Source organism: Typha latifolia, chromosome 1 (assembly GCF_019914945.1).
Source record: "Typha latifolia isolate L0001 chromosome 1, TyphaL0001v2, whole genome shotgun sequence".
Classification (NCBI taxonomy): domain Eukaryota; kingdom Viridiplantae; phylum Streptophyta; class Magnoliopsida; order Poales; family Typhaceae; genus Typha; species Typha latifolia.
The window spans coordinates 22,647,276-22,671,663 of record NC_133086.1 but is presented as its reverse complement, the minus strand read 5'-3'; the positions used below and the strand labels follow the sequence as shown (position 1 = coordinate 22,671,663).

The following is a 24,388-nucleotide window of genomic DNA, read 5'->3' as shown; positions in this document are numbered from 1 at the left end:
AAGCTGATTAGCTTATATATAAACACTCCTCCCAATCGAGTTAGGGGCAGCGTCAAAAGAGAGGAGCTTATACAAATCCCGGGAGAGCTCCTCAGCTGGCCCCAAGTTGGAATGTTGCATGACACCTTTGTCCTACCATGCGGCCCAGTTTGTAACCCTATTTTTTTCACCTAAGACGTAGAAAAATTTAACCACCTTAAGACTCTCCGTTAACCAAATACACTCGCCCACGACCTGTCGCACTCTCCACGGGCAGGTGGCCTCCGAGCGTAGACATTGAACCAGCACGCTCGAGACAAGCTCGAGCTCGATCCCCATGTATTTATGCTCCTTTGCCATACGGAGCTCAAGTCGGACTGCGTAAACCTCCGCTAGCAGGATCGAGTCCTAATATTTTCTTCGAGGTACAACTAAGAATCTCATTCTTGTTTCGTTGACTCTTCTCTGTTTGAGAGAAAAGTAGCTAAATTTTTTATATTTATCTTAAAATTTTATGCTATAGTTTTCATAGACAAAAGGATATCTATAGATGCTCGAAGCTTTTGAATTTCTCTAAAAACTTATCTATCCCTGTGACTGTTGCCCGTTCAAAGTTAACAATGGGTAACTAAAACAAATAGATAGGCCCATAGCTATTGCCAAAGGGACAAACAATTTCCACACTCGTTAACTCTAAAGTCATAAGGCTTCAATACGAAGCAAAAAATTATCATTAGGTGAAATAAAATTTAGTCCAACCAGACGGCGGGGCCGTCCGACAAACCAATTGGTCAGCCGGAATTGGGGCTCGATGGTCTAAGAAGAAATATTGACCTCCATCATCGTGTGTTCGTTCGTTCGTCAACGTTGGTCTAAAAGCCCCCATAGAACGAAAGACAATTTATTACAGAAAATACCTATAATACCCCTTATAATCTCCACTTAGATCATCTTCCCTCCTGACTTAATCTCTCTCGTTCCACTCGATTAAAAACACTTTTGACCTCTTTAGATGTCACCACCACTGCATGGCCAATGATAAACTGCTTCAACTCTATGTCTTAGGTTTCTAAGACAAAATTCACACCCTCTCTCTTATGAGATTTTTGGAGGAAATTATTGAGATTATTATTATTTACGAGTTGAGATTAAACAATGAGAGAAAGAGGAAGAATATGACGAAATAATTTATACAGAATTATATGACTTTTGATTTTATTTAGATTAATTTCTTATTTAGAGGTATAAATTATTTTTAATTTAAAACTTAAATTAACTAATATATATATATAGTTTGGTTCTCTTTATGAGAACTACCGGAGAGTGAATCGAAAATGGGATGATAAATACTTATAAATAGAGAAAAAAATGGGGGTATTTTTGACAGATTGACAACACACACAAAAAAATCTTAGATTTAATCTCCATTTATTTTATAAAAGATAAACCCAGCACTCGGGAGTTGGAGAGAACGAGAGAGAGAAAGTCAAAGGAGACCTCTCTCCGCCTTCCGATTTCACCGTCTCCAATCCCACTTATCTGGATCTAAAAGTCTCCTCTCCTCCTCTTCTCTACTTCTTTGAGATCTCTTTCTATTTGATTTTATAGATCCGAATCGGGATGGGCCTGATGGAGCTCTCCTCCTCCGTGGATTGGGAGCGGGAATCTTATCCGGCATACGAGGACTACATCGCTCTACCCTTCTTCGTTCTCTTCTTCCCCACAGTTCGATTCTTCCTTGATAGATTCGTGTTCGAGGTGATTGGTCTTTATCTTTAATAGCTTGGTGCTAGCTGAATTGGTTATTCCTTACTTTTATGCAAGGTTTGGCTATAAATAATCGTTTTGACATATTACTTTGATAGGTCTCCGATTTGGGCCACTTGCTTCTCAGCGGATGGTTTAGGTTTTTAGACTTTAATCATCTCTTTTCTGTATGGGAAAGAAAACATGATGTTTTGGAGTTTCTTTGCAAGACGCTGCAATCGGAGTGATGTTCCTTCATGGATTGTTTGCTTAATGAGATAATTTTTCTTGAAGTTCTTAGATTCGTGGGATATTGAGATCTACCAAGATTTGACGTTTTTAGGCTTTGAAAAATAGAAGAGAAAAAGATGAGCGCTTAGATTTCCAGTTTTGGTTATAAATTGCTCGCTATATTACTGGTATGTTAGTTGCTGAATCTAAAAAGAGGTCCTTATATTGAACTTGCTTTATCTTCAAAATAGTAAGATAAGGAAGAACCCTACAACATACTTGTCCATCTTTTACTAACTTTTCTTGCAAGTATATTACGTTGACAATGAGTATATCACTGAGTTCAATGCCGTAATAATCAGGTAGTACAGGTATCATGTGTAGGAGGGGGTCAATGGATGGACTTCCCTATGTGGTATTATTGGCCCACCATAAAGATGGATGCAATTTTCCAGCCACTCAATTGCCTTACAATCAGGCTTGATGGGCCTTTGAAGTGGACATTTTATTGCTTTTTTTCTTTTGCGCCATCTGAGATTTCTTTGTTGACCATTGTTTGCTGAATTAGCATATGTAGGCATTGTGTAAGCTGATAACTTTGTGCAGGTTGCAGGTCAAATATGTAGAATGTTTTAATGTAAGCGTGTGGTATGAATAATGATAGTCTTTTGCTTACTTTCTGTCTGCAGAGGTTAGCAAGGAGACTTATACTTGGAAGGGGTTATCAGAAGCTTGATCTTGAAATAGATGAAAGGGGAAAAAAGATCAATAAATTTAAGGAGTCTGCTTGGAAGTGTATTTATTATCTTTCTGCAGAACTTTTGTCTTTGTCTGTTACATATAATGAGCAGTGGTTCACAAACACCAAATATTATTGGGTAGGACCTGGAGAGCAGGTCTGGCCTGATCAAAAGATAAAGTGAGTAAGATATAAACCTTTCTCTTCCTTTTTGGTTCCCTATCATCATTATGACAAGAGTGCAATATGCATACAAAAGTCTAACAAATGATTCTATCTTGTCTCTAGATTAAAGCTCAAGGCTGTTTATATGTATGCTGCTGGATTTTACACATATTCCATATTTGCCCTTATGTTCTGGGAAACAAGGCGTTCAGACTTTCTGGTGTCAATGTGTCATCATGTGGCAACTGTTGTTCTTATAATCCTGTCCTACATATTCAGGTTTGCTGCATGCCAGTTATCTGTTTACCATTATCATCTGTGCTTGACAGATTTGTATGTATTATTGATGTTTATCATTGTTCTGTTGACACTCCATCTAGAATTTTGATGTGGTCTTGGTTTTCCAGAAGTTCTCTGTAAGAAGTCTTTCTCTTTAAGAATTATTATTGTAACTTGAATAACAAGCAAGATTTTATGTGCTGGTCCTGCATCCCCTGTGCTTTGGAGCATATGTTTTGGCTAGTTTTTCTTTCTATTTTTTTCTCTATTTTTTTTAAAGTTGGGATAGCTCTAGAGAGAGGGAGAAACCAATGTTTCATGCACTTAATTTATTCCATGCTAGTGGCAAGTTATTTTCATTTAATATAGGACTAATCCATTTAATTAGAATCTTTAGTACATGACATTAGGCCATTTGGTTTATCTTTGAAGAACAAATTTTAGAAACACGAATATACCCTCCACTTCATCTTTAGAGTATGTATGGACATTTAATTTCTAATAGGAATTCGACTAAGCTTAGGCCATGGTGTATGTTTCTTGCAGGTTCCTTTAATCCCTTTTAATTTCTTCTTATACCAACCTTTGTGGAAAATTTACTTGTTTTGCATTAATGCTGTCTTGCTCTTCAAACAGATTTGCTCGTGCTGGTTCAATTATCCTTGCCATTCATGATGCTAGTGATGTGTTCTTGGAAACAGGGAAGATGTCCAAGTATAGTGGCTGTGAATGGCTTGCCAATATCTCATTTCCTCTTTTTGTTGCTTCATGGATACTTCTTCGCCTCATATACTACCCATTCTGGGTTCTCAGAAGTACTAGGTAAATTATATTATTGGGTTTTGAAATTGGTTACAATGCTAGTTCTCATTGACCATCCTTACTGCCATACATACCTCGGGATATTAAAGGTATCTAGAAGTATCATAGAAGGGAGTACCATGAATAACTTATGAAGGAATTGGATGTTATCTACATACTGAATCTGGGATTTTTATCCTTGACTTTTTATTTGGCCTAGCTTGCTGCATACTGAAACATTTTGATACTTGGTCTTCCATCCCAAGCTACTCGATGACTGAAAGTGCTCGTCAATTTTGCATTGAACCTAAAAGGCTTTTATCTGTATGAGTTCAAAATTTTGATGCCAAATTACCTTAAACTTGAGTTTAAGGTTTGTTCTTGTTTGTGTAATTGCATGAAATGTTAAAGTTGAAAGTCATATTTTAGCGTCATTTACATGCTATACTAATAGGGTGAGATAGTAAATGATACATTCATTTGCCAAGATTTTTTAAATCATCTAGAGCATCATAATAGAGTCCAGACTTAAATAGTTAAAATGCTGGGCTCAAACTGCAAATTCACTTAAAGATGTGGTATTATTTGCATATTTCTTTTGTTTTAATTTTGTGACCTAGTAAATATGCTTTTCTAAATTGCTTAGAAAGTGGTGGACAAATCAAGTCCTCAAGTGTGCAAGTTAACTTAGATATATGTGAGGGGTAATTCTACTTAGAAAAGGATGACATCAAAAAATAAAACAACCTTCTGTATAGTCTGTTTTGGTTGTTGCCAAATTTTTACCATATTTATGATGCCAGCGACATATATCCTACAACTGATGATTTTATTTCATGCATTGTTGGTTATAGTTAATAATATTGCTTACAGGTTTCTCGCAATGTTGTGCATCTTTGAATTTGTGTTATCATATTTGACACCATCTATGGAGAAGATTATTCTTTTCTATCTTCCATCTATAATGAAGTTTGGAGAAATTATAAGCTGAAAATCTGAATCACCTGGACATCTATAACCAACTTACTAGTTGAATGAATTAGTCATGGAAACAGAAGTACCACAACACATCCTTCCCAATTTGTACCTTGGTAGGGGTCTTGTGTTTACTCTCCCCACTGCAAATTTATTTGCTTTGTCTACCTCTACTCTATAAACTTTTATTATAGACTCTATTTTAATTATGCCAGTTGTTCCTATCTGATCACAAAGAGAAAGCAGGGACATTGGAGCACATTTGATTGATCTCGTGTCTCTTGATTGAACATTTTTCAGTTATGAAGTCATATTGACTTTAGATAAGGAGAAGCACAAGTTTGAAGGACCAATGTATTATTATGTCTTCAACACGCTTCTGTTCTCACTGCTTGTTCTTCATATATATTGGTGGGTGTTAATGTACCGGATGCTTGTAAAACAAATCCAATCAAGGGGCCAAATTGGTGATGACGTTCGATCTGGTAAGTGCTGCCTATCTTAAGTTTTTGGTTTTAATTATAAAAGGAAGAATATATTTCCCTCACACATGCACAAAAATGAAGTGGTCTATATGTGAACATGAGTACAATTTGGATTATTATAGATTATCTTGAAATATTTTTTATGACAATTATGTGAGTTTTAAGTATGAACTCTACACCCCTGTACTTTGTAATTAATCTGTTGTCCTTTGCTGTAGCTTAGTGCCATTCTGATTGTTCTCTTATGCAGATTCTGAAGGTGAAGAGGAACATGAAGATTGATTTGAGAAAACTGTCGATTCCATAATCCTACATAAATGCTGAATTTATCATGATGCTGAAGTTCATAGATGCCAATTTCTTGATTGTGTATCTCATGCTGGTTACAAGAACTAAAATGCGTTGCATTTAGTGAGAATAGATCAGCTTATTCTTCTCTTCCAGATTAACCTGTCAATGCCGCGTCTCACTTGTTGTCTCTGTGCCCTCATGTCGTGTAACTTTTTAAGGTGAATAGCTGTCATTAGGGAGAGCTTGTATAATTATTTGAGAAACAGGCGCAGATGAACTTTGAGACTGATGATTGCGTTGACATTCATTTCATGTTAAAATATTTGGCTAACATTGCTCTTGTTGCGTCATGAATGATAAATGACGCTTATTAATTTCCAAATATTCCTCAGTTATTCTCAGATACATCTGCTCAGATGGCAGTCTGTTGTAAATGCTGGGTAATTTCTATAATGGTCAAATGATCAAGGCATCCGTGATAGCAATAATGATTCTGTTGGTAATTGAGTATTTACTGCAATCTGGCTTGCCAGTCTCAATTGACCACCAATTCTTTGCACATCTATATTTATCTTAACCAATGAATAACTTGATTCAATCGTTTAACGCAATTAATAGTTCTATGCAGTTTCCCATCTGAACTGACACAACAGCATATTAATTAAGTGCCATTTACGATGCATTTAATAAGTATTAGGTTTTATTTTCACCATTTAACATTTCTTATCATGCCTTGCTACCATAAGTACTTTTCCACTATGAAATAGTTTTCCTGGGTTTCTCAGCATTCCGTAGGTAAAAAACCAGCTGTTAGACGAGCAAATACGCCTATAAACTTTCCATATTGATTGAGAAGTTTGTACACCATGAAGAGTATATAAACAAATATTCAACTAGTAAGTAGTAACCATCTATTGAAAGTATAAAAAGAATCGGTATTATGCCATCAACAGAGCATAACCACCTCAACCCTGAATGAAATTCACTTGCAAAGAGATACAAGATAACTTTATGTTACATTGACCCATTGGAGAAATGAACTACACATTGGCTTGAGAGTACTTCGATATGAGTTTGTCAACATGGATGACGATATCATCAATGTGAGGCCGCATTGCAGGTTGAGGCTGGAGCATCCAGACCACAAACTGATGAAGAGCTTCTGGATAAGGGGGATTAGGACCAGGGGGCCACTTTATTTGAGCATTGAGAATGGCCAACTGTAAGCTTCCTCCAGATTCACCAAGTGCATACTCAAAGGGAGATACACCATACCTGCAATCGTCAGCAAAAACAAATTAATAGACATGATATTATTTCTTATCAATTTGATGCATGATACTGGAAAACTGATATATCTGATGCGATGATTTGAATGACATCCATATTTAGGGTTTATCAGTGAACATGCTATAGTCAGTCATGAGGTTCCAATCTATGCGAATGAGATGAACATTGAAAAGCTAGTACCAAGGAAAGATAGCCAATAAAAGGGAAAAGGAAAAAAAAAGGATAAAATACATCGCACTACTATGCAGGATGAATTATAGCAGTCTTCCATCCATGATTAGAACACTGAAGCAAATTCTTCATCCTATTTGTCAGTTCCAATTTTCATCTATAAATGAACTGCTAGTTAGCTCTGAATTCTTGTCCAAGCAAGTGTAGCACATATCACTCGTTCAAGGCTAAGAGACATCCAGGTCTGCAAGCAGTTCCAATCAGCTCCAACTTTCCTATGGCTCTTACTACCAAAAAACCAAACTTGCCAACCTTTATTCTAGTTCATAGCTTTTCCTAATAACAACAAAGCTAAACAAGTAGCTTTTATCACTTTACAGAGAATGATATCACTAACTCGCGTATAGGTATCAAAAGCAAGAATTCACTCAAGATTCCATGTCCCACAGATATCTGATCTGTACTTCTCACTGATACTAATTCATGTTTCAAAAGTATTCTTATGCGATTCACATCAATAATGTTCAACTTGTGCAAAGTTTTATGCGACTAACTGAACCTGCAATGTTTGAAGTCAATCTGTGCCTCAGACCCTTGGGTGCTTGAAGCATTTGGTAACTTGACTGCTATGTTATGAATGTGGGAAAAGAATGAAGAACAACTAGTATGCTAGAAAATAACATCACTAAATGAATCCTGCAAAAATTAATAGACAGAAATATTGCTTAGAATGCAAAGTTTTAACTTTTAAGAAAGCCTCACATTATTGCATAGAGGGTACATCCTAACGACCAGATATCTGTCCTCTCATCAATGTCTGCATGGCTTGGACAATCCCACAACTCAGGAGCTCGGAAAGGTGCAGAACAATGCTCAGCAGCCCATTCCTGTGGAAAATCAATTATTAGTTCATAGTACTAGTAAATGTATCGGATATTGAATTTATCATGTTGAATCTTTAATTAGAACTGTATATTTCCAAACTGCATGCCTAAATTAGTATGACTGACAGATTAATTATGTCCCAATAAAACAAAGTAGACCATCAAAGAACTACATAATTAGTAGAGAATTCCACAGAATTCAAATGCTAAGTTGAAGATAATGTATCCTATTATAGTATTATATACTACATAGGCACTACTAGTATGTCTTGCTACTTGTTTATACATAATTTGCTCGAGGGATTTTCTTAATAGGAAACACACAAAAATACTTTCAAATTCATGAAATTTTATTGCCTTGTAAAGGCAATGATATAAGAAAGACAAATTAACAACCAAAAGAACATGTCAAGGATGAACGAATGAACAACAAATACATGAAAAAGAAAAGCAAAAGAAAGGAGAATACTTTGGTTTAGGCCTGAAGAATGAAGGCCCATACCTGCAATTGCAATGCCTCAGGACGAGAACGAATTTCTTTTCTTGATGGCCGAGCACTTCCAAAATCCATTAAGATAGCTAGAGGTGGTTGTCCTTTCCTATGCGTTATAAGGACATTACCAGGTTTGACATCATTATGGGCATACGGAGGATCAAAAGTATGCATGTGCTTTATTCCTGCACAAAGCTGTTAATAGTCCTATGTCAGCAGTTTACGCACAAACCAAACATACTTCTAATTTACAAAAGATTCAAAAAGAAAAGACCAACCTTAATTTATCTTTTAATCTTGTCCCAAAGGTTTCACTTGCTTAATTTAAAACGAAGAATTATTTAAAATAAAAAATAAAACAAGAAATTTTGCATATTTCATCAAAGTACTCAAGGCTTCATTAGAACTACGAAGTATGGATATGAATATGACATACAATATTATAGAGGAACATACTAAAACTATAAATCTTGAAAAATAAGGATATGATATGCCTAGGATACATAACTCATATAATATATATTTGTGTTTACACATATAACATCAATGAATTTGTGTACTTGCATTTTCTTAATTGAAGAATTATATGTTATTGTTGCATATGATGGTTTATATAATAAGATCTTCAATTTATCCATTAAAAGAATATAGCAAGAGGGATGTTCATTCAGTACTGGTTCTTATTCTTTTTATATATGCTATAATGAAATATAATAATTTGGTGTATCAATCAATCTATGAAGAGGACAGGCAATCTTTTACTACAAATCACAAATTTCATGTTGGACGCAATACTCATACCCTCTCCGTTGGAGCCCAGAGTAGAGATCTTCTTGTAAAGACACGGTTCTTTAATAGCCTCGGCTACTAATTGAGGAACAACAAAAGCAGTATTGGTGTGTTGTCCAGTTCACACTACTTACAAAAGTCATCGTTAGGTGCGCTAGCGAATACGTCATATTGGTATGTTTACATTCAAGTTTGGATCAAGGGAAGAAAAAAAAACGACTCCCGTTTCCAAAATGGAACTAATACCCTAACCTAAGGTCATCCGTTCCTTCATCCTTTCCTTCTTAATCAAAGTCAACGTTCTCACTTGTTGCCAAAAGTTTCAAACTAAAATTTCACACAGCTCAAATTATCTTTAACGCGCTTGTTGCCACGCTAGCACTAGAGAGTTAGCGCAACAACTTTTTGTCTTGTTTTCTTGGCAGCTTCTTTTTTTTTACATAAAGTTAAACGAAACTACCATTCTCAACAAAGAACTACTATATTACATAGTATATTACTAACTAAAATATAAGATAAACAAATGAACTCAATCTATAAATCAAAAGAAATTGACCATTGTAACATGATTTCCTAATATAGATCATAAAATAAATAAGTGAACTCATCTTTTCACACAGAGAAAACTTCTAGATCAGATAAAATGAGAAGTAACGGCCTCCCTTAATTTGACTCATATTGATAGGAATCTTTAAAGTATCCAAGAAATATGTAAGGAGTATCCGAGAAGCATCCACAATATTAATTTATTGCTAAAAATCAGATACTTTAAGATTGCATTTGGATGTGGTTTAGATTTAATTTTAAACTAGTTTAGTGTGCACTAAACTGGTTTAGTATCCAAACACTAGTTTAAGATAAAACGGGTATAGGGCAACTTACTTAAACTCATCCTTCTCTCTCCTCTCCTCTCCTCTCCTCTCCTCTTCCATCAAATTATTTTATATTTACCAACAAAATTAAATTATCATTTTGCTCTTGAAAAGACGTTACTTAAATCAACTAGCATTTCAATCTTTCTCTCTCTCTCCTCTCTTCTCCTTATCCATCCCCTATAAAACATATTTTGGTCATTTGACATAACATATCTCCTAAATTCACTACTTATTAATGTCACATCAAGGGTAATCAAGACATCACTAAACCGGTTTACGACCGAACACTATTTTTTACTAAATCAGCTTTAGCTACCTTATTCAAGTTTAAAAAATCAAATAAGAGTAGTTAGGAGATAAACTACATTCAAATGTCACTTAATGAAGTATATGATATGTATCTAAAAGCATCCAACGATATTGTATCCGATACAACGTCCAATACAAAAATGGCGAGAGTGTAAAAGTATCCATATTTCCTGGATTAGAAGTAGTTAAAACTGGCAGACAACTAGGAAATATCAAAACCTTTTAAATATTTGAAGTACTTGAAAGCTGAGTTATGACTTGTAGAGTTTTGTTTTTCCCCTTTTTGGATGAAAATTCATAACTTGTAAGTTACCATCAACACCAAATCAAATTAAGCTATAAGTATGAAATGATTCTATGGTTATAAAGAGAATTCCAGCTGTTAGTCAAAAACCTACATCCAAGTCAAAGACTCGAAGGATAAATCAGATTTAAATGCCACAAAGAAAAACATAAACTTCACAGAATGCTAAGAGCACGGAGCTCAGTATAGATAGTTCACATTACAGTATCTGCATTTGCAACATCTAAGAATAGTCAATACTGAATTTTTCTGAGCAATTACCTGCTGTAGTATTTGCAGAACAGTAAGTGTGGAATAGAATTCCTTCTTCGCCTGCATAATTTTAGCATTGTCCAATAATGTTCCATCCAGGTGAACTGGGAACAGTAAGTATGCTTCATGGTTCCATGATCCTCCTTGTGGACTCTACTAGAAGTAGAAAATTATCAAATTAAGCAAATGGGTTGGGTAGAAACAAAACAATAGTAATATCAATTTTCCTGAACAATTCGGTAGGAATAAAATAAAAATAGATAGTAAAATCATATTAATAACTGTAATAAAGCCTATGGTCAAAACGATGTATGGTATAAAATTAAGTTGGCAAGAAAAGTCATTACCTTAACCGCAATAATTGCGTAGTCAATAAGCGGAAGCAAATTAGGATGACTAAATAGAGAGGAAATACGGATCTCCTCCCTCACCAACTCTAATTGCTCCGGACTTTGAATAAGCACTTTCTTCATAGCATATGTTCCATCATCTGAACAACGTCAGAATATCTCATAAGAACTACAGTAGGGAAAATTTTAATTCTCGCACTATTTAGGAACTCTTAAAGGCAATATCATGATAACAATCCCAGTAAATATCAAACTAAACCAACTAATTGAAACTTATAATAATAATAAAAGAAAGAAAAAAAAAAAAGACTACGAGAACTTGTAAACTCCTAACCCTAAGATATTACCTAATTGCAACATACAATCATATCAATCGCAGAAAGAAAAAAGAAAAAGAAAAGGGAAAAAACACCACACTTTACAATCATAAGTACATTAGAACTACCACAACTGATAAATAGAAATCAATAGTCGGGAAATTACCAAAAGAATAACCGATTTCAAGACACGAGAACTCCTATCGAATATCACCCATTACAATCAGAAATAACACCTGTAAGACCTACTAAAAAAAAAATCCAAACCAAGAATTATTCTAAAGGAAGACCCTAAGTAGACTTCGCGGAGATCGTGAACCTGACCTGAAACGTGAGAAGGATGATTGGACTTCTTGGCGGCGATCCCGGCCCCACCATCTGAAACGACCTCCTTGACGAGGTAGACGTAGGCGAATCCCCCTTCTCCGAGCTGCCTCAAGATTCGGAAGCGGTTCTCGTTGATCCACACATCGCCGCCGCCGTTCACGGCGTCGTAGAGAGCATTGAGCCCCGAGAACGAGCAGCCCATCCGCTCTCAATCTCCTCTCTTCCCTTCTTTGACTCTCTCGCCTCTTTCTCTTCGCTCTTTCCCCAGATTAATTTCTTTTTCTCATATCAAACACATAAATCAAGATTAATCGAAGTGTCAACGGAAAACGAATACGACCCTCTTTATATTGTGTGGGTGTAAATCACAATAATCATGTAACTCAGGTGTAAAATGAAATTTCTCTTAAAAACTTCTTTTTGGAACTATATTAATTAAATAAAATTTTCAATTAATACCGATCAAATTTTCAAATAACAATATACAATGAATATATATATATTTATCACATTTAATATGTTAAAAAATTTATCTAATTATTTATAATTTTATCTCTAATTTCTTTAAATTCAACTAATAGATTAATCAAATATAAAATAAAAAAAAAGCAACCGTTTCAATTTAAATATAATCACAGAATAAACATAGGAGAGTAAAAGTGAATTTATCCCTAATCAAATGAGGGTAGAATATAAACAGACAGACACTCTAAACTATTAGGTTAATATTTCTCTTTCTATTTTCCTTCCAAAATAAAGAATATAAATATCACAAATCTGTTCACCTGTGAGTCACGTGACATAATAAAAGAGGGATTTGGGAGATTTTTAATAATTCAGAAAAAATTCTTTGTAAAGAAAAAAAAAATTAGATAATACATATAAAATACGCAATAGTTAGGGGGTGTTAGTGGAATTATCCTTAGGTTTTTAACTGGTATGAAGTATCCTTAGTCAAGGGGTTGTCAAGGCATTAATAAATAGGGAGTGCTTAAGATTATTATTTTTTTTGAATAAGAGAGTTGGTGTGAGGATTAATGGCCATCACGAAGCAACCATTGCTATTTTCATGGCAGTCCAACATTGACAAGGGAAATCAAGAACTAATATTTGTTCGCAATTAACCCATCTTATACTGGGCATCCGGCCCACAGATTAGCCTTTCCCCACTTGAGAATTTTATCCGGGAATTATGGTATGTAAATGCGTCCTCTTTTAAGATTAATTACACTTAGATTCGTTTGTTTATTTTCTAATATTTAATTATGCAACTATCTAATATCTTTTTATCTCTTCGATGTTGAAAAAAGTAGTATCAAATAATTATTTTACCCCTCATAATTTTTCTCTTCATTTCTTCGTAAAATAAAGATAAAAATAATTCTTAGAGCACCTAAAATTGATAGGATATTTTTTTAATGAAAAACCATTAGAAACTTAGTAGTTTCCAAGATCAATTTATCCCAGCTATTTGTACCCAGGTCAATCGAAGTAGTCAATCCAAAATATAACACCAATCTGCAGTTGTCAGTCTGCAAGACTGAGAGGAGAGCATTCTAATTCCAACTTGTCAAACTCCAGTAGGCACAATCTTCACACATTGGTTCACAATCTGAGAGATCCGGCAGAATACTTTTGTTTCCCAACAAAAATAAATGATTAGCAGAACAGGAAATCTAACAGAATTTTTGTTTGTATATAACCTCTTTTCCTTAAATAAGTTCCCTGGCAAGATCTAGTACTGTGTTTTGTTTGTGCGACATAGGCAGGTTGAGTGTTTGATGCTCAAAGAGAGACAGATAATAATGCCCATGAATTTAACATTAAGGACAAGATAAACTACGAATTTCTAACATTTACAAACAACTGAACTCAGAAAAGACCAAATAGCTTACAATTCATCTTACGACTTCATGCCAAGACCTTGTTCTTGTTTGTTTTTACAGAAGATACAAAAAAATTCAATGTTCCACTCTAAACTTTTTTCACTTGCACCCATATTGATCACTTCAACCATGAAGAACACAACTTATGTCAGAGTAATTAAGAATTTGGAGTTACTGTACTATACATATTTTGCAAAGCGAATTTTAAATCTTACAGTTTTTCATGATTGTAGATCACCTTGGTCCAGAGAGCTCAAAGGAGGAGTCATTGTTCTCATTGCAGTGATCCCAAAATGAGGATTCAGGCACGTTGAACTTGTCGGCTTCAACCTGGCGAGAGGCTTCCCATCTTTCTGCACGTCCATCACCTTCGAGCATTCCGACCACCTCTGCCATCTTAGGCCTCTGGTTTGGGCTGTATTGGGTGCACAAGAGCGCCACTTGGACCATCTCCTCGAGCTCAATTCTATCATAATTTTCCCTTAAATCCTCAGAAACAAGCATGTCAACATTCTTTTCTTGGTAGCACTTTCTCACCTAAGTAAAGAAAACAAGCAGGCAAGAAATGTGACAAGCAAATTTTTGTTGTTTGTATCTTGCTCAGGCTAAGTATAATATTACATACCCAGTCAAGCATGGCTCCCTTCTGATTTGATGCTTTGCCAAATTCCAATGCAGTCTGACCAGTGATTAGTTCGAGCAAAAGGATCCCAAATCCATAGACATCAGTTTTATCAGATGATTGGCCCGTCAAGAGATACTCTGGAGCTATGTGCCCCACAGTGCCTCGTACAGCAGTAGTTACATGAGAGTCCTTGTGATCCATGAGCTTTGCAAGCCCAAAGTCTCCTACAATGGCTTCAAAGTTGCTATCTAGCAATATATTAGCAGCCTTTACATCTCTGTGAATTATCTTGGGGTTGCACTGCTCATGAAGATATAATAGACCTCTTGCAGCTCCTAGAGCTATTTTATTTCTAGTGTTCCAATCCAATGGTGGCTTCCCTGAAGGAAAGAGGAGAGATGAAGCATGAGGGTATTAATAACAGATGCCATTGCAACTCTGGACCTCTGCGACATTTTAATAACAATAATCTTTCAACAGCACAAAGGCAAAATAATCATAATGACTTAGCAATACCTGAATTTGTTGTTTACACAAAAAAGAAAAAAAAAACTACTCAGTATTTGCACCAAAATCTATGTCTAAGGAACTATCTTGTACTGTGATTGGCTCGTCATCATGCACACCATATGTTTACATTTCTTATACACTAAATAACTTCATTTTTTTTTTCTCTTTTATGTTTTGACAAAAAGGCAGGGTCAAAATAGCAGTGGAATGATGCAGTTACCTTTTAGCCGAGAAGCTACACTCCCATTGGACATGTAGGGATAAACTAGGAGCCTCTCTTTGGCAGTCGTACAAAATCCATACAGCCTAAGTAGGTTTCTATGCACTGCCAAGCTTCTCATTTGGACTTCAGTCTGAAACTGTCTCTCTCCTCCGGCAGCATTTCCATCCTTGAGTCTTTTCACAGCTATTAGAGTTCCATCTGTAAGCTGACCTTTGTAAACATTTCCAAAGCCACCTTTTCCTAGAATTTTCTTACTGCTGAAATTACTTGTTGCAATCTGAAGTTCCCTGAATTGAAACCTCTTTATGTTTCCAATGCTTACTTCCTCATTAAATTGATCTGCACAGTTCAAAGAGCTCGCTAGTTTAACTCCAAGAATAACAACATTGCATCAGTATTTGCACAAATCAAAAAATAATTGCAGCAGTCATCTCTACATTCTAAAGTATTCATCATTTTAAGCTGATTCAGAAAGAATATTTTAGGTTCTTTTACTGACCATCGACATTGTCAAGGATTTGTCGATTATGTCTTTGCCTCAACCAGAATAAAATTCCTCCAGTAAGAACTAGCAAACAGATGCAACCAACAGTGGATCCAAATGCAATAGCAATCTTATGACTTCTTGGCTTTCCTGGAGTTGAAGTACCTTTAACAAAGTTCATGAGAACATTATTAGAGAAAGAGGGAATCAGTCAGCCAAAACATATAACATAAAATCAATCCCAGAATATTAAAATGACCAAACAAAGAGTTCAGATGATACAATTGATTTTGCTGAACTTGAAAAGGAAAAGAGGCAAGCATATTGCAAGTGTTTCATCATGCATATCATTGTTTTACAATTAGACTACATACTTCTCATTCTTTCTTGATCTAATGAAATCATGGTCCTTCCAGATTGGAGCAAAAGTGAGGGTTTTCTCAGAATCTTACAAATAGAAGAAAAAAAGTGGCATGACCAAAAAGATAATGAAAATGTGGGCTGGAAACCTGCAGAACCATTTTCAAGTTCACTTTGATCCCTATTTAGTCCAACTAGCTAATGCTTTTAAGCACAAAACTGATGAGCGGAAATGATGACAATTAGCAAGACGAAATGTCAAAACAAGAAAGCAGATGGCTATCCATCACTTGAAGAAAATTAGATCAGAAAGGTATCAACAGAATATATTATAATCGATGGATGTAGCATCAAATTTCTTTTGATAAATTAGCACTAACTTATGCCCTATTCCGAAAACTGACAAAGCTTACAGAGAAATTAAGTACTGGGAAGGGAAAAAAATAATAGGCAGGAATTTGACCATTTTAGGACTGCAAACTTAGTTTAAAAAACCACCTAACAATAAATATGACAGGAAAAAGTATCAATTAAAGATCTTTAGGATGAACCATTACTAATTGAACTATTCAGATTGTACGACAGAGGCATAGGCATTGTCCTGTAGCACTCTTGCTTTGAACCAGTACCACAAATCAGCGGATTTCCAACAATGCTGCAAGAAATGAACGATAGTATAAGTTCAGAATTCATCTTTAGTGTAACAATGGAGCACCATTAACTTAGTCTTAGTGCTTCAACTCAATCTTTCAAATGCTTTAATGAAAGAAAAGAAATTTCCCTAACGTATTATGGAAAATATAAAAGATGATACATCAACTCAGTTTCGTATCACTAGTGGTTCAATTATGCACTGCATATAGCCATATACAGTCTCACACTATCTGATATTGCTAACATCAATGAACTTAAGCCACCATTTGTGAAACTAAAATGCAAAAGAGGAGAAGGATTGAAAATTTCAAGTCTTACTTAAATGTCCTTGCCAAAGTCCCAGGTATAGTTCCGCTCAAGTTATTATAAGACAAATCCCTGAATCATCAAAGACACAGAAAGTTACTTCCGTTAAAGGTTTTACTAACAAGGAATTCTGCATCATAAGTTAAAGTCAGTGGACTTACAGAAATACTAGCTGTGTCTGGTCAGCATTTGACGAAGGACATTCTCCAGTTAGACTATTATTGTTAAGCTTCCTGGTACATTTCACAGAGGAAGTAAGAAACAAGAGAAAATTTTCAGTAAACCTGGGTAAGAAAAGACCGCTGACATGATCTAAAAATACAATCTATTTTATTATTTACTCACAGATACTGAAGGCTTGCCAGATGGACTATAGATGTTGGGATTTTGCCAGTTAGGTGGTTGTTTGAGAGATCAAGTGTTCTGAGATTTGATATTTTCCCTATCTCTTTTGGGATTGACCCTGTTATGCTGTTGTTATGCAATAACCTAGAGAACATTTAACCCCAGGCACTAATTAGATTATAAAAGCATACCAATAAGAAGAAGCTAAAAACCAGCAGAGAATGGAGAAGATGGATAAAGTATTAAACCCATCTAAGGGGGGAACTTACACAGACTCAAGGTTGGTCAAGTTCCCTATGCTTGGAGATAGTGTACCAGATAAATTCCGGTTTGGAACTTCTCTGCAGAAACAGCAACAGAAACTAAATAACTCTTCTCTAATGGCGACCCCAACTTAATGGAGAGTGATAAAAGATATGGTAAAGACTCACAACATAATGACCAGGTACTGTGATGAACATGTAACCGAGGTCCAGCCGCATGGATCAACAGAGTCCGGATCCCAGTTGTTAAGAACACCATGAGGATCCGTGAAAGAATTTTTGAGACCAATCAAAGCTAGTACTGAGACAAGAAAAAGACACAAACGAAAGAGCCTCATTAATCTTCACTTGCCTGCTAAAAAAGAAGGGAGAAGAATCTACCTTCAGGGTTTACACCTTTAGGGGAGAGAAGGCCAGCTGCAGCAATCCAAGAAGATAGCAAAGCCATAATAAACATCCCTTTGCTCCAAGCCTTTGCTCCCATTAAACCAGCAAGCTCCAAAGAAGAGAGACCCATTTATGAAGCACAGCCTGTGAGTGGAATTTGAGGACTTGCAGACTTATCAAGAGATGAAAGCATTACTTGGGTTCTTGACTGGCCATCTGCCTCTGGTTGATGTCAGTAGCAGCCATGACACAGCAAGGAGATGCTTATTTTCATGGTAGCAAGTAAAGCAGAAAAGAGAGGGAGAGAACAAAACATGCCTGCCACCTGAGGCTGCTGGAAATAGCAAGTATACTGAAAGAAAAACAAACATTCTAAGCATTTTCTTTTAGGAGTTAAATAAAGAGATGTTTGGATCAATAATTGTAAAGAAATTCCTTGGTGGGGGCAGCTGAAACACTTGCTTGGGAAGTGTGTTAGAGAGAATATTGTGACACATTTCATGAAGTATTTAATAAGTGATGAGGATATGTTTTGGGATGAGAAAGAAGTGCTCTCTTATGTGAGGTACTAAGCTTAGTTAAAATAAAGAATGGCAAGTGGAAGTAAGAATAAAATTACTTTAGCCTTGTTGGATTAAGAATGGACTTAGTGGTTCAAGGAAAGCTCATGGGGGAGGACCATAGCTATCTTTCATCCACTCAGGAGCAGAGGTTGATGTGGAAGGGAATGATCATTGAGCCATTTCTTGGAGTCCACAATTCAAAGACAATCCACTGTAGCATTAGTCCAAACCCACATCATATTTGATAGGAATTCTTCAGCTTAACTTATGTTGCAAAGAGAACTATATTTCCTCTGTCAATCCTCATCAAATCCCATAATGCTCTCCATGGCCGCTGATGGAAAGTTAAGAATATTTCGGGCAATTCGAGACTCCAAAAGGCAACTTAAATCATATCGTATATGCTCCACAGCTGCAGTTCAAAAAGCCAAAGACAGCATCTAAAAGGTCAAAAGGGAGCCAAACAATGGGCATATAAACACACTTTTCCCCTTTGACGTGCAAGGCAGATTCAGATATGCAAACAGTGGGTTTTACACCAAAAGAATCTTCTATCATTTTTTAATCAATCGTTGTAAAGAGTATATTCTCCACAATATATAAACTAAATAATTAGACTAAATCTGAAAAAAATAATCATAACGAATTCAAATCATGCATAATAACATTTGGATGGATTTTTTTTTCTTAAATATCAACTCTAGTCCTCTTCCGAAAAAATTAAATCAATGAGCTTTGTCATTGATTCATAAGACCTATCATTAATACTAATAAGAAGTAAGAAAGATTTGGCTAGTTTGTCGCTGAAAAATTGGCATAAACTATTATTCATAAAATCTAGCTCAAGATTTGAAGAGAGAGATAGACAACAATTTGAAAGATGAAGTTGTCATTGTTGGTAAAGGCTGAGATCATCCTAAGAGAATCTCACTATTCCCCAAGTTTAGCCATTCATTACAGTCCCAAATCCCATCTTTTGTTTGCTCGGCCAAAGGATGGTACTAAACTCGAGATAAGTTCGTGCATATCTTTGTTGGGTTCTCCTTTTCCATTCCCCTTGGCCTCTTTTAGAGTAGTGTGTACCATCATAGATATGCTCCTCCAAAGCATTGTACCAAATTAATTGAGTTTTAAATTTATTTAACAACCTTTTAGAACCCATAGTAAAATAAATATTATTGTGTAAACTACTTATTTAGCAATCTATATAACTTTATCATTTGTTATTTACGCGGGCCCAAGATCAAGTATAAAAAATGATTTATATTTAAAAAAAACCTACCAACTCAAATAATAATTTCTATCTATGGGTATAAAATTTCTTGTATAATATCCATGTCGACTAAAATTTACTTAGCCTCTTGAATAAATTTCAAACTCACTTAGGTACAATGTTTGATGAGCAGACATAAAATAGTCAAAAACTCACAAAAATGTCTCACTTATGCAACCTTGATCATCTATTTAAAACTAATGGTGGTCAATTTTGACCTTTTGCAAAGTATGACTCGTGACTATATGTGAATGTTTTCTTGATTCCCTTAGCACAATTGCAGTGAGGAGAAAAAGGCTACATAACATCATGCTCACGCTATTACCAAAGAAATCTGTTCTTCCGTATGCAAGAGATTAAAGATAGATTTTGTTCCTAGAGATCTTAATACACCATGGATGGCAATAAGAAAGAAACCGCATTTGCGCTGATATAAATGAATTGCGTGCTAGCATACATTGCCATGGTTCTATATGAATATCGCCACCTTTTCACTTTCCAGCAGGCATCCCAATGATTGAAACAAAATAAGCAACTCAATTAGGTTCAATTTTCTTATCGACCATATTTGTCAAAACATGGAGGATGTAAGCTCAACAACATCTGAGACTACTTGCTTGTAATCCGATTGCAGTTTCTCCCTCACCTCATTGTCTAATTCCCCTTTGGTTGGCTTTGTTAGCACTAACACACAGCAGGTAGGTCTCTTAGTAGCCCCAGCAGTAGCAAGATCCTGGAAGGAAGAGAAACACCCAGAACAAACATGTCAACAATGAGCAGCGCTGCAATTTCTAAAACAAATAACACTACTAGTTCTGCGACACAAATTAGAAAAGCTTCACACTTGATAAGTCATTAAATAAGTCACACCAATAATCAACAGGAGCATACCCATGACTGATGAATGAGTATGGTTATGTATATATTTAATATACAAGATAAACCCATTCATCATACTGCATAAACACAAAAATAGCTGAACTAGAAAACTTTGATGGAGGGAGGACATCAAGTTTCAGATCTCTCTAGTGAGAAAGGTAGCAGGAAAATTGAAGCAAGACTTTGTAGCAATTTTGGAGAGACTAACAAGATGGGAAAACAATATTAGTCCTGGCAACAAACTCTCCCTGCGGTGGACCTAGAGGTTCAATAGACGAACAAAACAGACATAAAAATTGGCCAACTCTACAGTAAGGATGAATCAACTATCATATCTGGCGGCTGCAGAGAACTATAGCCGTTAATTATATTTTCACTTGAAACCACCACCATTGACTCTGCTTTCTTTATCCACACATAAGTTTCTGATTTGCCTTTGCAACTTTTGTTAAGTTGATCTGGATGGAGGATAGGTCTGGATTTCAGATGCAAGAGTAACCCTTTGAGATTTATATATCGCATAATTCAATTGAACTAGAATTCTTCAGGCTTAATTGACGCATGCCCCCAATAAATCTTCATCTGCATATCTAAAGGGCATTTACAGCATATATTACTTCGCCGCAGAGGTTCCTTTTTCGCAGACTTCAGAAAAGGGCATGCTAACATGATGGTTATACACAAAAGTTTAAATTGAAAATGATTGCATATAGTGATAACAACTGACCTCTTTTGAAGGGATGTATATGTATGGAATTTCCGCTTCTTCGCATAATACTGGGACATGCGTTATCACATCAATAGGAGAAATATTTCCAGCAATCACACACAACCTAGAATCAGATAGACCAAAATCAATTAAATATTTTTAAAAAAATTATGCAGTTGACAAACAATTATAGCATCAGATTGCTAACAGATTTGGGGAGATTGCTTTCATAGTAACTGATCTAACTGTACTCAGTTTATTGATCTATCATCTATGCATAGCCAATGCTTGTGTGGATTGTGTTTACCAGTTTTCTGCATTAGGTCAAAAGAGAAATTCGAGAATGTAAAATCACACACCATCAATTCGCTTTTCTATGAAATAAACAGGAGGAAAAGCATAGCAAAACGAACCCTTTCTAAATTATGACTAGATGTTAACTGAATTTAAAATATTGAAAATGGGCAAGAAGACCAACCCTTTGTGACCTCGGCGGATGCTCTTTACTACCTCCTTCACTCCTCTTTTCAAGCACTTGGATTCAGAAGCTGGCAGCCCATATCACAGAACCCTCAAATTAGGTTACGAAATTTTAACGAATAAATAGAAAAAATAATTATATAAACAAATGTCAGACTTCCTACAATCAATATAATGGAACAAAAAGACATCATATACAGGAATCAAACCCAATAAATTTCATCACATCCTGCAACGAAAGATCACATCGCGGCTACTACTAATCTCTCCTTGAATAGCATTAGAAATCGGGAAACCCACTTCTAAAATTATAAAGAAGATACAAAAGGACTGCTTCTTTTTCATCGAAAATAACCGAGAAGTAATTACAAAATAAATCATCAAGAAGTGATAGGAAAAAGAAGAAAAAAAATCACCTCTTCTTACGAGCTTGAGGGTCCTCTTGCAAAGCTTCTTCCCTGCGAGGGGCTTGGCTATTGGTGCGAGCGCCATTAGCTTCTTCCTCTCCTTCGCGGATTTCTCCGTCTCGCTATCGCTGCCCATCTTCCCCTCCACGATTTTGATTAGGGTTTTAGACAACGAGAGCTACTAAGGCTTTGGCCTTCTATGGGTGGGGTGGGGGCGACTTGGGTCGTAAGGTTCGAATCAAACGGTTAAAAAACAAAACGGTCCATTAGCTTGGGCCGGAAAACCCTCGGCCAAATCCGACCCGTTTAGAGTCATTCAAGTAAATATATTTGATTATTTAAAACTTTTTACTTTTTTTCAATTATATGAACCAAAACCTCACTGCTAGCTTTGTAAACAGAGCAGCATAACTTAGACTACGATTCCCGGAATGTCATACTCATTGGTATTCACATTTTGGGATGTTTCTCTTGGAAGTAATATTTTTTTTTATCTTTCATGAGTTCAAAGATTAAATATGAGACGAACAAAATGTCAATTATTCATATATATACAGAGACACTTAAGCTCTATCAAATTTTTAGCTGTCTAGTCTATACTTTAAATTATATGCATCGTCAAATAGTTGTTTTGAACTAAATGCCGCTGAGACCTGATTTAAATTATTGTGCTGTCAAGCTACTCCTCCAAGATAACTGTAATGTCGAGCCATTAATTGAATCGAGCCAAGTCATTAAATTACTAAATAATTTATTCTTAATATTATTTAGAGTTGGAATTGAATCCATAATTTCCTTAATTATGAAAAAATTATTTATCAACTCTACTAATGATAATTAATTCTCTTGAAAGTAACATAGAAATAACAAGGTACCCTTTACGATGGATTTGATGTAGTGAAGTCGGTGAAGGTCACTCTCGTCCACCTTGCCTTTTGATTGATGGCACCTCTAATTACTTCACTGGATGCCTCATCAGCCCCGACATTGCCCACCCTAAGATTACCGAGGACGTGTCTATCCCACCAATGAAGATATTCTACAGCCAATTGATAAAGATTGAAAGGAAGTAGAGTGTGTGTGTGTGTGCATTAATTTTAGAAAAATATAGTTGATCAACGAGTGTTTAAATATTTATAAATATCTGAATTAAGTTACGTACCATGAGAACACCTTTGATGTGATCATCGGTCAGATGCTTCTCATCCCTCTGGATGCATAGCAGCACATCCACGATATCTTCGTTGTGATCATCACGTAATTGTTCCTGCCTCACCCTATGAAGATGGTCATCGATGACGTGTTGTAGAAGCGATCGAGATCGGCAAAGCTCTTGTCGAGCCTTTTTCGCATTCCTCTTAGCACGTCGATCCGGCCGGCCATCCGTAAGTAGTCAGCGACGAAGAAGCCAGCAAACATATATGGCTTGGGCTTCCTCGCGGAATTAATCCTCTCAAACCCGCAACCATCACCAAGATATCGCCTTCCAAAAGCGATTCTACGTGTTATATTGTTCGGGAGTGCGAGGAACTCTTCGCTTAGGTTGACGGGGAGTGAACCGACTGAGCTAGGAGATATCGTCGAGCTCATAATTCGTTCCACTTCTTCTTCCCTTACGGATCGAAACGATCGAGGCCACCTTCCCGGTGCTAAAGAGATGGATCGCACGAATCTTTCTCAGCTCCCTCCATTGCTCTTCCGTACGCCATGAACGCCACGTCGGAGCGATCGTACGAGAGCTTCGTCGAGCCGGCGCGGGACGGTCGGCTGCAGCACTATTTGGGATCATGCGTCTTGAGGACCTCTTTGGCGACCTCCGCGGAGGAGACGACGACCGAGCTTCAGGTGCATGAGGGGGCCCTACTGTTTCGAGAGCTGCCATAGGGAGTGGTGGAGGCGCCGCCGTCCGATCTGGTGGAGGTCCTGGAGGAAGCTTTACGTGAGAATTGCTCTCCTCCTTTGTTCTTCTTGTGAGGATAAAG

At 36.2% G+C, this 24,388-nt stretch overlaps 4 protein-coding genes across 7 annotated transcripts; 1 reads left to right on the top strand and 3 right to left on the bottom strand.

Moving 5' to 3' along the window:
- Positions 1-1,392: 1,392 nt before the first annotated feature.
- On the top strand, positions 1,393-6,092 carry LOC140793606 (ASC1-like protein 1). Of its 2 annotated transcripts, XM_073145178.1 has the most exons (6): positions 1,393-1,737; positions 2,646-2,875; positions 2,984-3,139; positions 3,776-3,961; positions 5,216-5,400; positions 5,651-6,092. In XM_073145178.1, the coding sequence occupies exons 1-6, from the start codon at positions 1,600-1,602 to the stop codon at positions 5,680-5,682; spliced, it is 927 nt and encodes a 308-aa protein (XP_073001279.1). In that variant the 5' UTR covers positions 1,393-1,599; the 3' UTR covers positions 5,683-6,092. The 2 variants fall into 2 exon arrangements, with proteins under 2 accessions (XP_073001279.1, XP_073001288.1); XM_073145187.1 differs by lacking the exon at positions 5,651-6,092 and having other exon boundaries at positions 5,162-5,285.
- A 409-nt stretch (positions 6,093-6,501) lies between these two features.
- Positions 6,502-12,424, bottom strand: LOC140801217 (uncharacterized). Its single transcript, XM_073156228.1, has 6 exons — positions 12,050-12,424; positions 11,406-11,548; positions 11,068-11,211; positions 8,539-8,724; positions 7,915-8,039; positions 6,502-6,966 (listed from the first exon to the last, which is right to left on the bottom strand). Exons 1-6 carry the CDS (start codon positions 12,252-12,254, stop codon positions 6,732-6,734), a joined length of 1,038 nt encoding a protein of 345 aa, XP_073012329.1. The 5' UTR covers positions 12,255-12,424; the 3' UTR covers positions 6,502-6,731.
- A 1,517-nt stretch (positions 12,425-13,941) lies between these two features.
- LOC140800650 (LRR receptor kinase SERL2-like) lies at positions 13,942-18,464 on the bottom strand. Of its 3 annotated transcripts, none has more exons than XM_073155424.1 (11): positions 18,090-18,464; positions 17,877-18,009; positions 17,715-17,786; positions 17,446-17,589; positions 17,262-17,333; positions 17,113-17,172; positions 16,698-16,795; positions 15,796-15,945; positions 15,294-15,635; positions 14,564-14,943; positions 13,942-14,475 (listed from the first exon to the last, which is right to left on the bottom strand). In XM_073155424.1, exons 1-11 carry the CDS (start codon positions 18,223-18,225, stop codon positions 14,173-14,175), a joined length of 1,890 nt encoding a protein of 629 aa, XP_073011525.1. In that variant the 5' UTR covers positions 18,226-18,464; the 3' UTR covers positions 13,942-14,172. The 3 variants fall into 3 exon arrangements, with proteins under 3 accessions (XP_073011525.1, XP_073011516.1, XP_073011533.1); XM_073155415.1 differs by having other exon boundaries at positions 16,692-16,795; positions 18,090-18,428; XM_073155432.1 differs by having other exon boundaries at positions 18,105-18,362.
- Positions 18,465-20,252: 1,788 nt separating this feature from the next.
- On the bottom strand, positions 20,253-23,446 carry LOC140800670 (H/ACA ribonucleoprotein complex subunit 2-like protein). Its single transcript, XM_073155443.1, has 4 exons — positions 22,416-23,446; positions 21,998-22,067; positions 21,538-21,643; positions 20,253-20,664 (listed from the first exon to the last, which is right to left on the bottom strand). Exons 1-4 carry the CDS (start codon positions 22,540-22,542, stop codon positions 20,503-20,505), a joined length of 465 nt encoding a protein of 154 aa, XP_073011544.1. The 5' UTR covers positions 22,543-23,446; the 3' UTR covers positions 20,253-20,502.
- Between the last annotated feature and the right edge of the window lie 942 nt (positions 23,447-24,388).

Excerpts from the sequence above, each read along its gene's own strand:
- LOC140793606 (XM_073145178.1), top strand. The coding sequence starts at position 1,600 with ATGGGCCTGATGGAGCTCTCCTCCTCCGTGGATTGGGAGCGGGAATCT. Across the intron at positions 2,876-2,983 it reads TGGCCTGATCAAAAGATAAA|ATTAAAGCTCAAGGCTGTTT; the intron begins GTGAGTAAGATA and ends TCTTGTCTCTAG. Across the intron at positions 3,962-5,215 it reads TGGGTTCTCAGAAGTACTAG|TTATGAAGTCATATTGACTT; the intron begins GTAAATTATATT and ends AACATTTTTCAG.
- LOC140801217 (XM_073156228.1), bottom strand. The coding sequence starts at position 12,254 with ATGGGCTGCTCGTTCTCGGGGCTCAATGCTCTCTACGACGCCGTGAAC. Across the intron at positions 11,212-11,405 it reads ACGCAATTATTGCGGTTAAG|AGTCCACAAGGAGGATCATG; the intron begins GTAATGACTTTT and ends TACTTCTAGTAG. Across the intron at positions 6,967-7,914 it reads TGTACCCTCTATGCAATAAT|GTATGGTGTATCTCCCTTTG; the intron begins GTGAGGCTTTCT and ends TGACGATTGCAG.
- LOC140800650 (XM_073155415.1), bottom strand. The coding sequence starts at position 18,225 with ATGGGTCTCTCTTCTTTGGAGCTTGCTGGTTTAATGGGAGCAAAGGCT. Across the intron at positions 17,334-17,445 it reads CTGGCAAGCCTTCAGTATCT|GAAGCTTAACAATAATAGTC; the intron begins GTGAGTAAATAA and ends GAAATGTACCAG. Across the intron at positions 15,946-16,691 it reads GAATAGTTCAATTAGTAATG|GTACTTCAACTCCAGGAAAG; the intron begins GTTCATCCTAAA and ends ACTTTGTTAAAG.
- LOC140800670 (XM_073155443.1), bottom strand. The coding sequence starts at position 22,542 with ATGGGCAGCGATAGCGAGACGGAGAAATCCGCGAAGGAGAGGAAGAAG. Across the intron at positions 22,068-22,415 it reads CCTCAAGCTCGTAAGAAGAG|CTTCTGAATCCAAGTGCTTG; the intron begins GTGATTTTTTTT and ends ATGGGCTGCCAG. Across the intron at positions 20,665-21,537 it reads TATACATCCCTTCAAAAGAG|GATCTTGCTACTGCTGGGGC; the intron begins GTCAGTTGTTAT and ends TCTTCCTTCCAG.